This window comes from Panthera tigris, chromosome B3 (genome assembly GCF_018350195.1).
Source record: "Panthera tigris isolate Pti1 chromosome B3, P.tigris_Pti1_mat1.1, whole genome shotgun sequence".
Classification (NCBI taxonomy): Eukaryota; Metazoa; Chordata; class Mammalia; order Carnivora; family Felidae; genus Panthera; species Panthera tigris.
Window position 1 is genome coordinate 54,410,082 of NC_056665.1, and position 13,657 is coordinate 54,423,738.

Below are 13,657 nucleotides of genomic sequence, written 5' to 3' on the forward strand. Positions count from 1 at the left end.
ATCATCTGCCATGCTAAAAGACCCTACTAGCCCGCATAGGCTGTTGCCCAGACTTTGCTTTTGAAAGGTATGCACTAGCATAGACCAGGAAGGTGGGCCGGACACTGCACAAGAGGGAAGGGTTGAGGGAGCTCTGACACGCGCTAAATGTGGCCCTCCTCTTAATTTCCTCATGCTAAGTATTAAAGACAATAGACCTCCACTACACCTGGACTTTCCCAAACATAGCGTGGTATTAGGGAAGATAAAAATGGTGCACTTTGACAAACATCTAATGAGATGTTCCTATTCTCAAGGTGCTTACAACATAACTGGTAATGTCCTGCAAAGATAAGTAAGGATGCTGTATTTTACAGAGGCTGTGATTCTGAATGAGTTTATGTAGCTCTCTGGGGACCAGGGTGGGAGGTGAATGCACACAGGCATAAGTTTGTCTGGGACCTCTCTGTGTTTGTGTTTAAGTGATTCTCCATAAAAAAGCTCTGAGTGCAGATGAGTCTGTCTTCCTTTAAAGATACTTTTTCCCTTTTTCTTTGTCTGACTCTTCCCTTTTGATTTTCATCCTGCCATCTTTTCCCTATTGAACTAAAATACAGAAATGAAGTATATACCTTGCCTCTTTGTTAATCGAGTAGAATTTTATATTCCTTGTTCTTAGAACATTCTATAGTTTCTCACTAAGACTGAATGTTATACTGCTATTCCTACGGAGATGGCCTCTGGTCTTTTTTGCTGCATCAATAACCCTTGATAGAATTAAGGCTTCCCAGTGGTACTAATGGACTGAGGGTGTTCATTCTTGTGGTCTCTCCCACCCCATTCCCACCTAAGACAATATGAAGAACTATCTTCCTCAAGCTTTAAAAAAAAAAAAAAAAAAAAAAAAAAACTATGCAATTTCTCTGCCCCTGAATGTAAAGTGGTGCCATGTCATGTTTCCATCAGGAAACCTGCAGCAGGAATGAAGATCAACTGAGATCTCATGTGGTTAAACCTGTGAATGCCTATACAGATATAATGGATCATTGTTTTGTTGCTCATTAGTATTAAAATGTGTCAATAACCTGGTAAAAGTCACTAGATCAATATCTAGTGGAAACAAATTGGACACAAACTCATGTGGTTAGGAAAAAATATGCATTTTCTAATTTAGAAATTCTTAGTAGGAAATTTCCTTCCACCTGAAGCTAGGTACTTTGAAAAGTAACAAAAGTAAGAGGTGAACTAATATCAAACAAGAGATGTTTTTCTGGACCATGCCCTAAGATTCAAGAATAACACTCTCCTGAAAAGAGACTGTGTGAACTCCACAAGACAAGGGAAAAAGTGACAAGCCCAGGGCCAGGAAGGACTTCACCAAAGTGTAGATAAAATGCCAGTATGAGAGAAATGTGCAACATAAAAGGACATCACAGTATGTCTAATATTTAAGTGAAGATACTTGGAATTTGGTCACGAACAATATCCATTGCCCCAGATGTCTGGAAAGAAATGCCAATTTCATAATTGTACATGAGACAGTAAATTGGTTCTCATCACTAAGATTTGACAGGATGAAACTCCTAGCCACAAAGCACAGGGAAGTGTGGTTGTCATTAGGGCCATTTCTGAAATGTTCCCAGTGCTCCTTACACATGTTAAGACAGACCGCACTTCCCCACCCCCTTTGAAGTTCCTCAGATTCAAATGACTTGCTCAAGCCAACGCAACAAGGATAGGAGTGATGGTGTCAGTCTCTGGATGATGTTAAAAGCCAGTGAGCAATTATCAACATTCCCTTCCTCTGGCCACAGGGATTATGGACAAATATTGAGATAGAACACCCCCCCCCACCCCCCGCAAGCCTGAGTCCCTGTATGTCTCAGATAAACGGACCCTTCTGCTGCCTTGTGTTGGATATGCAGAGTACACATATTTAGGTTCTTAGGTGGGGGGGGGAGGGGCCGGGGGGGAGGAGTCAAGCCACTGAGACTTTGGACTTGTTACTGAAGCATAATCACCTCGAACACATCAATATAGGAGATAATCACTTTGACCAAACTGAACATATTTATAGAAAAGCAGCTTTGTATATGAATAAAATATTTACTTACATGGAAACCTAAAACTGTGAAAATGAAAGCAAAAATAGCAAAAAAGTAAAACTAGGAGGGGCAAGATTCTGTCCTGTTAGGTAGATGAAGACCATAGGTTTTTTTTCCTAATCTAAACCAGCAGAGAGGCAACATGGTACACAATGAGACGTCAGCTGTCCTCATATCTACAGAAGCCTCATTCTACTCAAAGCAGTGTCTAATAGGGGCGCCTGGGTGGCTTGGTCGGTTAGGCGTCTGACTTCGGCTCAGGTCATGATCTCACGGTCCGTGGGTTCGAGCCCTGCGTCGGGCTCTGTGCTGACAGCTCAGAGCCTGGAGCCTGTTTCGGATTCTGTGTCTCCCTCTCTCTCTGCTCCTCCCCTGTTCATGCTCTGTCTCTCTCTGTCTCAAAAATAAATAAACGTTAAAAAAACAAAAAAACAAAGCAGTGTCTAATAAATTCATGGCCGACTCTTTGATAATTTCATCTCTCAGAAGGTAGAGAAACATTCGTGATAAATTCAAACAAAGGAATACTGTCAAGATATATGTGTCAAGTCACATATCCTAGCCTTAAGAAAAACACATATTTAAAAATTTAGAAATTGTCTTTTACCTTTCCTTCCTTTCCTTTCCTTTCCTTGAGGCAGCCATGAATGGAATGGCCAGCAAAACCAGAGTCAAAAAGGCAGTTTGGCCTGAGAAAGTAGATAGGAACGACAAGATCAGGGCCAGGGAGGCCAGCAGGGTTGGGATCAAGGTAGTGGTCAGGGCTGAGCAGCCGAGGGGGGCAGCAATGCCAAAGCCAAGGAGGCAGCTTGGATGAGGAAGGTAGCTGGCAGGGCCAGGAAACCAGGTAGTTGTAGGGGAAACAAGCAAATAAAAAAATATATTAGGAAAGATGAGGGGAATTTTTTTAATGCTTCAATGGTCTAAGCAGGGGTAACACATGCCATTGCAGCTCATGTACATTGTCATTTATCTCCCCACTCACTTCACTGTCATAGAGTAGCAGCTAGGTCTGCAGTGGGCTCCCTCATCCCACTGGCCCTTCCCTTTAGCTTCTCTGACTCTTTGGGCCAGGTACATGTTTAGCTTCCCCTGCAGGACACCAGCATCATCAAACTTGCAGGCCTCGAGGTGGTGAGAGTTTGACTCCCATTTCTGTCCATCCTCATGGGTTCCTACTGTCCTTAACACCCTCACTTCACATCTATCATCACTGCCTGACTGTCTTTCCTGTTGACGTCAGGCTCCAGCACTGGATGCGAAGATAGAGTCTTACGTACTATTTAAACAGCTTACGCAATTGCATGTGGTCAAATCTATATAATAAATCCCTTTCAGGGAGCCTTGGTGGCTCAGTTGGTTAAGCGTCCGACTTCAGGTAACGATCTCACAGTTCATGAGTTTGAGCCCCACGTCAGGCTCTGTGCTGACGGCTTAGAGCTGGAGCCTGCTTCAGATTCCATGTCTCTTTCTCTCTGTGCCCCTCCCCTGCTCACACTTTGTCTCTATCTCTCTCTCTCTCTCAAAAATAAGTAAACATTAAAAAAAAATTTTTGTTTAAATCCTTTTCTCGGATAAAAGCCTAATACAGCCCCACATCAGTGGTTAAGACAGCAGAATGAGGGCTCTGGAATTACTGCGTGGGTTTGAATCTTAATCATTCTGTACCTCAGTTTCCTCACCTGTAAAATATCAAAATATTGGAACCTACCTTATGGGATGTTCTTAGCAACAAAATCATCTGAAGCCAATCTTTTACCCTTTATGCTTCCCTAAACTAAATCTATGCAGCCTGTGCTGTATTTCACTTATATAGATTTGAAATGTTTAAAGTCCATGTGTGAATTCAAAGACCACTGTCAAAAACATTCAGATGCAAGACAGAATGTTTTGTTGGCTGAAAAACCTTGGTATTATTCTTTGTTTCTAGAATGAAAAAGGAAGAGTCAGCATTATTAACAGTTTTGTCAATGCACCAGCCTATTTGATATTGTAATGGAAAATGCACTTGCCTTTGTCTTTTAAACAGAATTTCAAAAAAACATCTACCAAAAATTATTCCCTAGGAGCTGCCTAATTTGGGGAGTTTGTCATATCTCAATAGTATGAATAGATTAGGAGGGTGGGGAGGGAGGTGGTATAAAGGAACAGTGAATGCATGAGTATTTGAATGTGTGTGTCCAAATGTGTTCATGCCAACTTATACCCTGGAAAAGACTATTTCATGCATGTACTCTAAACATGAGTACAAGTATAGCAAATGTCTTAAAAGGACTTAGAATAGTGTAAGTGTTTATAACATAGTAAGTACTCAATGTTAGATGTTGTTAATATATTATTATTAATGTAGAATGAACAGATTTTTTTCAAGGCTAGGCATAACCACCCTTTTGTTAGACTTTGAGTGCCTTCTTAAATTGGCCTCCCCCCCATTAGTACTCCATATGGATAGAAAAAAATTAATTCAACTCATTTATTCATTCAGCAAATATTTTCTAGGCCCCGCGGGAATACAGAGGTGCACAAAACAGGGATGCTTTTGCAAGGATACAAATCCTGGGAGAAGATGGTGCCTCGTGGCTCACATTTAGTTGTCATGACTCTTTTAGGGTTTATTTCTGGGAAATGCCATTATAGTAACTACTGTATGCAAGTTTCATATGAGGCTGGAAAAGTTGTTTCCAGCTTGCTTTCATGGGTGTAGGTCACCGGAGTCTATGGGGCTGCTTTGTCAGGAAGGTTGACATCCCCTTCCTCCTTCCCTGCACCGTGTAGGATCTTCCTGAAGCTGAAGGCTCAATATACAAGGATGACCTTCCCAGAGAGAGAAAAACATTGTCTTTGACAAAGAGGATCAGTGTCGGAGAGAGGTAAATGTTTAGTCTCACTGGTCTAACTCTTTCCCACACTACATCCTCTCCTGCCAGCCATGCCAAATCACATGAATTCGAGAAAGTTGGGGAACTCAAGGGTTTGAAGGTACAGAGTATGAAGAGGTGGTCAAGGTCACTGGTTCATTCTGGACCTGTCCCAGTTCAAGATGGCCAAATGTATTTCAGACTACTGCAGGGGTCAACTCCTCCTCAAAATATCCTTTCAGAATTTCATTTTAGCTCTGTTAAAACACTCACACATGGGGAAGAACATTCCAGAATTCTCTTGCTTTTGTGGCTCCAGAATGGCCTCAGGAGCCAGAAACGAGGCTGCTATTTTAAGCCTTGTAGGATAAAGGGAAGATTCTGAGCTCTAGCCTACCCATCAGTGGCAGGGGCACTGACCAGGGTACAGCACAGATCACTGGCAAGATTCCAGTATGCTGATACTGGGTTGTTCCTACAGAAGTTGAGAGTTTTAAGATGCCATGTCTTTAAATTCATACTTAATAAGGTATGACCACATTCATGTTTAGCTCCTTAAATATTTGAAAAGGAAAGGTAAACCAATGAAAAGGGGTATATAATGTGCACAGCTGAAAGAGGAAGAGGAAAACCCAGCAAGGAAGCATTATCTTCAAGTGATCTAAGATAAAAGATACAACCATTTTTTCCTAGAAAATAAAAAGCCTTTACTCCTGGCATGATTCTGCCCTTTGTGGCCAGATAGCTGAGAAGTCAACAGGAGTGAGGAACAAAACAGAGACACTACGGAGAGAAGGAGAGGAAAAAGGATGAAGTGAAAGTTAATTATTCCCACACTTGACCTTCCAAAACTTCAAGCAACTTGAAGCATATGTTTTGTGTATAACAAAAATAGTTACTTGATTTATCCTTTTATACTTTGTTTCATAAGAATCTATTATCTTGCAAAAATGAAAACAACAGACAAAACTGAAGGATTCATCATATTTGGCATTATTAGAATTCCATCACCTAGATTTTAAAGATTTCTGCCCAACCAGTATCTGTAAACACTATGAAGGTCTATATTTTCCTTTGGAGTTTCTTCTAGGCTCTTTATAGAAAACTTTTCTTCCAAAATTCTTATAAGAACGATTACATTGTGTTGAGATTATAGAATTTAGTGCCTGACATCTTACAAGGTATTTTTAAATTGATTTCTTTGATATCTGATATCTTGATATCTTTCCAACACTTAATTGGAAATTGAAATTACTGACCAACTGACTCTATTTTATAAGTACCTTTATATTTTTCCATCACATAAAAACAAACTACTTTTCTTAGACCTAACTGAGATAATCTATGAGAACCACAATTTATCAAATGAGAAAATTCCACAGTACTTCTCTCAGTTCTTCTAAACACAGCAGCTCGGGCACATTCTGGCCAAGTTGAGTTTGCTCCCTGAATTAAGCAAGCTACTCAATGCCACATGATTTTACACTTCTAAAGCCAAAGCACCAGAATGGAAATGGCCAAAAGGGAACTCTAACCACAAAGTAACCTATCTTCATCACCTCTCTTCAGTTTCAAGAAAAAATCAGAGCCAAGCAAAGTCCAAATTCAATATTATCTCACTTGGTGCAGGATTGCTAAGGCCAGCTTATAATATGCTAGGGTAAAAAAATGAACAGCAGAAAGAGAATTGGATTAATCAAAAGACTAGGATTTGGGATCTGGCTTTAGCACTTACTTCCTATAAATCTTGACAAATCATGTAACTCTCTGAGTTCTTCACTTATGAAATGAGGAGAACCAGGTGACCCAGAGTTGTTGTGAGATTCAAATTATATGATGTGGGTAAAGAGTAATATGTAAACCATAGAGTAAATAACAAGCTTTTTGGGGTGTTTTACTCTAGATGTCTTCCTAAAGAGCAGCCCATGCCAGTGCCCTGTGCTTGCTGAAAAGCCTGATTACTGCTTGTGACTTTGGAAATCACAGGGTCTAAACAAATTAGTCAGCAACCGGCCAGCACTTTGTCAGCATATGGTCACAGGCAGTTACTAATCTAAGCAATGAGATTCATGTCCAGCCCAACACGGTACACTGAAGCTGCAAGGCCACCCCAAGGCTAACTATATGTGCCCACCTCTCCTGACTCTGACCACAGCTTCATCTCTTCCTCTGGGTTCACACCTTAGGAAACACCTCCCATTGAAATCAGCTTGGCCCCTGAGCCTCTAGAAACCCACACATCATACCACACCCTTAGACTATTCCTACCTGTGGGCAAGACCTGACAAATAATCCTTCAAACATTTCTAGCCAGTCCCTAGTCATGGACTGTAGCCATTCTAAACGACATCTAAAGGATTTGAGGATTTTTCCTTTGTGTGTTTAATTTTAATGGCCTCTGAGCATTTCCAAATCTAATTATTAGAAATTTGGAAAGAGAAAACAACAATTGTACATGGGGCTTTGGAAGTCTGGCTGGTTTAGCAAAGGCTGCAAGCTACAGTTTGATTGTAAACATCTCTCTCTGTGCTGTAACCTCACAATCAACATCTCCCAACTCACACTCATATCCAGGTAAAGGAAGCAATTTTGGCAAAAAGCAAACATTGGATTCCACGTGCCTTTGGGAAGGCATGGATCTCCATGATGAGAAAAGTTAGTTCTAGTCAAAACTAAGCACGTTATTAAAGTGAATGTCCTGGAATAAAAGGTGGAGGCACCCTCCAGAGTTCTCTACCGCGCCAACTCATACAATCTAATGCAACCCAACATTTAGTAAGAATCCTATCTTCTAAAGGGTTAAGAGAAACATTGGCTTAAGGTCTTAGACCAAACAAAGCACAAACTCAGAAGAAACAAGGCAAAGATACAAAAGGATCTTGATCCCTAAAGTTAAAGCTAAGTGTGCCAAGAGAATTCGGCTGGAAATCTGACTGAAGTTAGATGGCTGGATTCAGAAAGTAACTCAAGTGACATTAATCTAGGAGATTCTAGAACCCCACAGACTAATTTATGTTCATATTTTTGTTTTGTTTTGTTTTGTTTTTTAACTTACTTATTCCAATAGCAAAAGAGAAAGAAATCCTTTGAGGGTGATAGAATTACAAAATGGATTCATTCATTCAACATAGATTTACTGAGTACAAACAAAACATAAGTAAATTATTGAAAGCATTGCAAGCATGCCAGTAGGGAAGTTATTTTAGATGAAGGGGTAAGATTAAGCATCGTTTTTATAAAAACAATCAAATCCTTATTCTTTGGGGGGAAATTTTTAAATACATATACATAAATAGAAAGGCACATACTCTGATTAGGAAATTATCTTTTGTGTTTTCCAAGGTTTTCTGGGAAATTAACTTATTCTTTAAATGCTGCGATAGAGAGAGGTTGGAAAGACAGGCAGATATAGAGAAAAAGGAACATAGATACAGAGAAAGAGAACAAGCTGTGGATTGAGAAGGATCCAGAAGAGATGAGAATTATCTTGAACTTTTTAGATAGGAACTGCATTTCAGAAAAGGGGAAAGCTCTAGTCAGAAAAGGGCAGTGATGTTTAGGATTAAAGGTCCAGAGGCAAGACCAAGATGCAATTAGTAAGTGGAATGGTCCAGCCAAGACAACACTATACGAGTGTACGTGTATGGGCTCGAAAGGGAGACAGGACAGAACACAGGCCAAGTTGAGGAGAAATTTAACATCCATGTTAAGCAACTTAGGTACTGAACTGAACTGAACTGAAATGGGGCTCTGAGGCTGATCTTTACAAGCTCCCAACCCAACTCTACCTCCAGAAATGGTTGGATCTTAGCTAGATGTCCCTGCCCCACCTGCACCACTGGTATTGACTTTCCACAGATAAATAACCTTTGCTTCTAAGAAGAGAAGCCACCCCAGTGCACCTCCAAACTTTACCTGGCCTTCACCTCAGGGATCTGATATTATCAGCGTGAAAACAAGATCTCTTGAAAGCAGCAGGCAAACAGAAAAAACTTTCACACTAAAGTGGGCAACAAATTTCAACCTAAGCAGGGAAGACTTTCTGGTGTCCCAGGGCATGTCTCAGCAGTTATAAGCACTGCTCTAACCTAGACCTTTTTATGTAAATAATATAATAACCAAGAAAATGGACAGAAGAAAAAATGAAAAGCTTACTGAAATAGGAACTTCTCAAGGGCAGGAACCTTGTTTTATTCACCTTTGCCTCACCAGAATACCTGGCATATAGCAGATCAGGAGATATTTGTTGACGAATGAATGAATGGATTTAATGGAGCCAAGCATCTAGATAGTTAAGTTTGACAAAACATACACATTCTCCAAGTACCCTCAGGCATGTTTCTAAATCAGTCAAATCCATGGGAAAATTGTAATCTTTCCAGCTGTGAGTATGGGAACAATCCATGTTCTTAACTTTCTTCAGCTGACTCACCATCTTGAGTGTTTGGACTCAGAACTTGGGTTCGAAGCTCCTGCAGGCTAATTCCCAAACACCTGCAGACCTCCTCAGGGCTATACGGTTCAGGGTGAAGGGCGTCTTCCACGATCCCGAGCATTTCTTCCAGACTGACCCCTAGTTTGGCCTGCACCTCCTCTAGCCGCAGTATTTTATCCCATTGCAAGCCTTTGTACTTTGCCAGGAGCTGTAAGTTCAAACCAAGATAATGGTTATCTTTCATTTCAGAAATTGATAGGTGCTATTTTAATTAGCCAAATTCAACTTTAAGCTGTTGGATTTTTGTTTTTGTTTTTTTTTTTTCCTATTCAACCTATCCACATTTCCCATCATTGCTTGAAAATGCACACTGGATTCATATGTTTGGAATTAAACATGTTTGTGTGACACTCTCAGGCTAGTTAAATATTTTTCCTTAAAATTCCTAATATCCCACTGATTTTTTTTTGTTTTTTTGTTTTTTGTTTTTTGTTTTTTGTTTTTTGTTTTTTGTTTTTTTTTTTGCCTGCTACCACTTTCCCTCAGGGCTATTTCTTGGAATGATTTTTTTCTTTTATCCCTATTCAGTTCATCCCTAATACACCACTCTCTATAAAGTCTACAGAAAGCTACTCAATTCTCATGTGACCTGGGTCCTGAGGTGGACACTGTATGCCCGCTTTCATTAGAGCACTTCCTGTTTACCACATGCCTCTTTGAAAATGGCTAATGAATTTAAGTATCTGGGCATTTGGAGTAAAGTCCCAGATTTTAAATGAAAACCTCATTGGTGACCTTATGAAAAACCACTTCATTAGATCGCTGGTAGAACTAGTGCTGTATGTTTCTCCACCCTCAAGGGAAGAGTGTGGCTTCCAACTGCATCCTGAGGCATCCCTTAGTCTGATGGAGAGGGTTAAGTACAAACCAAATCTTTGTAACCAGGTCCACTTATGGGAACCTCAATCCAGAATGTGTTTCATTCTCCCCAGACCACTCGCAGCCCTTCAGAGCAGGAGACAATCAAAAGAGTGAAGATATCTCTCATCCTAAGGTCTATAAAATTCATTCCCTTAGTGTGAGGCAGGTGCAGACAATACAAACAGCAAAAAGAAGCAAGTAAAAGAAGGGGAAACTAGTCTTCAGGAAAATGTGCATCTGATTTACTCTTCTATTATGCTGATGATTTGATTTGCTTTCTTTTAGACAGGAAGCAGGGTTTACCAAAAGACCATTGAACTTTGGTTAAGGCCACTCACTTCTGAAGAATGTTAATAACAGAAGTTCTTATATTCATTAGTCCTCTTTTTAAAACTCTGGCTAATACATTTGAAAGGAGTTAATGATTTTAAGGCAGAACTGGGAAAAGAGAAAAAGAATTCTATTTTTCTGTTCAATTATTTCACAGAACATGGTACCATTTCTAAAGCAAGGACTAAAGCTAAGACCTTTCCTTCTGACTTTGTTTGCTTAGAACATTTAGTTAGCAGTTGAGCAGTGCTAGATTTGATACCTCCATGGATTTGCTCTTTTATTGAATTCATTCATCCATGGTCTATATTCCAAAGTATTGCCAAATTTGTTTGAGAAAACTTACAAAGACATACATAGAACAATATATTTATATTATACAGAAAAAGAGCTTAAGTTGATAAATCTCCTAGAATGATACTTTCTTGAAATACAGATCCAAACCCAACCAAAATAAGCAATGAAGCAAACAGAAGTAATTATACCTGTATATGATTTAAAATGTGCTTTTTATTTCTTTTAATCTTCAACAGCCTTATGAGATGGGTGTTATTACTCTATTTAAGAGGTGAGACTAAGTGACTTGTCCAAAGTCATCTAACTATTAAGAAACAGAGCTAAAAAATTAAACCCTGATCCTCTAACTCTTTCTTGATTTCTCAAGGCCACATTCTCAGTGAGTCACGGCCAACATCTACACGGTGTTGCTTACACTAGTTCAAATTGCCATTCAAGCCCTATGAATGCATTTCTAAGCACAAACTAAGATTTATGCTAGAAATGAACATTCCAGTGATTTAAAAACACTTTGATAGATGTGTTCCATCAAAAAAAAAAAAAAAAGAAGGAAAAGGAAACATAAAAAAAGATGGCCCCCGAGTGATGACTGTGGGCTCTTCCTAAGGACCTTTTAGTAAACAACAGTCTTCAAGTTTCCATCCCTGGGCTCACTTGGACAAGTCACATTGCCTCAGGCACTTGAACCAAGGAAACTGGGCCAGGGATGTGTGAGGAGAAAGTCTGGGAGGGATGCCTGCTGCTGCCTACAAGGTTGTTTTTTTAAGGCAGCCTCCATGTGTGCTTTTCTTCCATAGACATAGGCACTAGCATACAAAAGTTAGCATTCACTCCAGCAATATCCCAGTTTGCTGTTGGGTCCACATGGCCAATTTGATATGTATTTCAATTAACAACAGCAGCATGGCCATGAGCCACCAAACAGCGTGCTGTGTCATAGGAGTAAAATAGGAAAGCTGCTTAAGCCCTTTGGAATCTGGCTCAGGAAACAGAAAGATGTGACTTGCAGATGAAGGAAGGGGATGGGTAAGATCACTGTTGCTCAAAAACAGAACTTCATGAAGGAATTTGCCACTTGAGGCCCTGGTGATTGGCCTACTTCACAGTTGTGAGTCAGGGCTATGAGTCAGGGCTATGGGTCATTTCGTCACAAGTCCCTCACTTGTAGCAGGGTGGGGAAATAGGAGAAAGCAGTTCTTTGTCAACATCTAGCACTTTCTTTGCACCGCTGCAAGTACTAAGTCTTCGTATCAGATACCACTTGTGGGAGGCTCCTGAGCTTGTTCCATGCTTGGTGGGCAAGAAAGCAGGCAACAAGTGTTTTGTCCACAGTCATGGAAAGAAGCAGAAAAAGGGTGCTAGGATCCTGTCTCAGGTTGGTGTCTCTCAGAAGCAGGCCCTAAGGCAAGTATTTAGAAGAAAGGATGATTGCAAGATGCTGGTAGAGGAGTAGAAAGTGAGACAGGAACAGAAGCCAGTGCAAGGTGTACTGATACAGACAGGTGAGGCCGGGCCCAGCAGGCCCTCTGGAGCCTGTACGTAAAAACCTCAGATGTGCCCTGCCTGTGGGCAAGAAAGCTGGGATATTTACCCACTAACTCTCATCCATCATCCGGTGAGGGCTACTTGCAAGCTACTTCCCTAGCACTTCCAGGTTGTGTCAGGTGCATACTCAGAGCTCTGCTACAGACAGAAAAAGCCCTCAGTCCTGGAGAGTTGTTGGAGCTTGCTGTCAGGGAGTGTGCTGGGAGAGTGGTAAGATATGGACCCTATTTCAGGAGCCTGACTGTCAGAATCCACCTCTCCTTGACTTTCCCATTGCATTCAGCAGTACTAACACATCAGTGGGAAAGGTACCAAGTCTCCTCTTCACCTGGTCAGCAAAAGGCTAGAATTTCTAATCCCTTCCCTTAGTTACCTCTAAAAACACTCCATTCAACAAGCTATCTTCCATACAACAAAAGCAGCTGTGTTGTTTTGTTTTGGGTTACATAAATCACACATGCTTATTTTTAAAATTTCAAAGAACACAAACAGTTCAAAGTACAAAAAAAAAAAAAAAAAAGCAAAGTACAATAAATCGTCTGTAGTTATCCCAACGAGACAACTACCAACCACCATTTTGATAATCATCCTATCACATATTTCTACAAATGTTATGGATACCTGCACACATATAGCTCAACATAAGTGGGATCATACACAGATGTTTTATTGTGAATCCTTTTCATTTTTTGCATATCTCTCCCTTACCCGCTTCCAACTACACAGAGCTGTTCTCCAGTATTCCGTGGCAGGTGGTGACTTCCGTGTGCACATTGCACTCATAACCACCACCAACACAGAACCACAATGACCCTGTGCAGTGTTAGTGATCCGCACTGCCTGCACTCTATAGCAGGTTTCAGGCCACAGGATAAAGCCAAAGAAACCCGCACAACTGTGCAGACATATCTATCACAGTTCTCACCACGCCTTCAACACATCCTGCCTTTTTTTTTTAGAAAAAAGGCATCCCCAAACATCATGCTCTGGATCCCACTCACACCTAATTCATAAGGGGCACAATGGAAAGAGCTGGGATGAGGACAGACCTGGACTCCTGCGCTTACTTAAAACAGGTCACAAGCTACAGGTCCCAAAACTCCCAGTATGTAACATGGCTCACTTGATGTCTACTTCACAAGCACCATGAAGATTAAGTAAGATAACACTAAAAACACCTAGCACCT

General features: G+C 40.6%; 1 protein-coding gene across 3 annotated transcripts in view; it reads right to left on the bottom strand.

Annotated features, from left to right (window-relative positions):
- The window catches only part of GALK2 (galactokinase 2), a 138,782-nt gene that overhangs the window by 30,495 nt on the left and 94,630 nt on the right, over positions 1 to 13,657 (bottom strand). For all 3 annotated transcript variants that reach the window (XM_015537427.2, XM_042988911.1, XM_007081831.3), the window contains exon 8: positions 9,375 to 9,585. In XM_015537427.2, the coding sequence (XP_015392913.1) occupies positions 9,375 to 9,585 (211 nt within the window). The remainder of the gene's footprint in view (positions 1 to 9,374; positions 9,586 to 13,657) is intronic.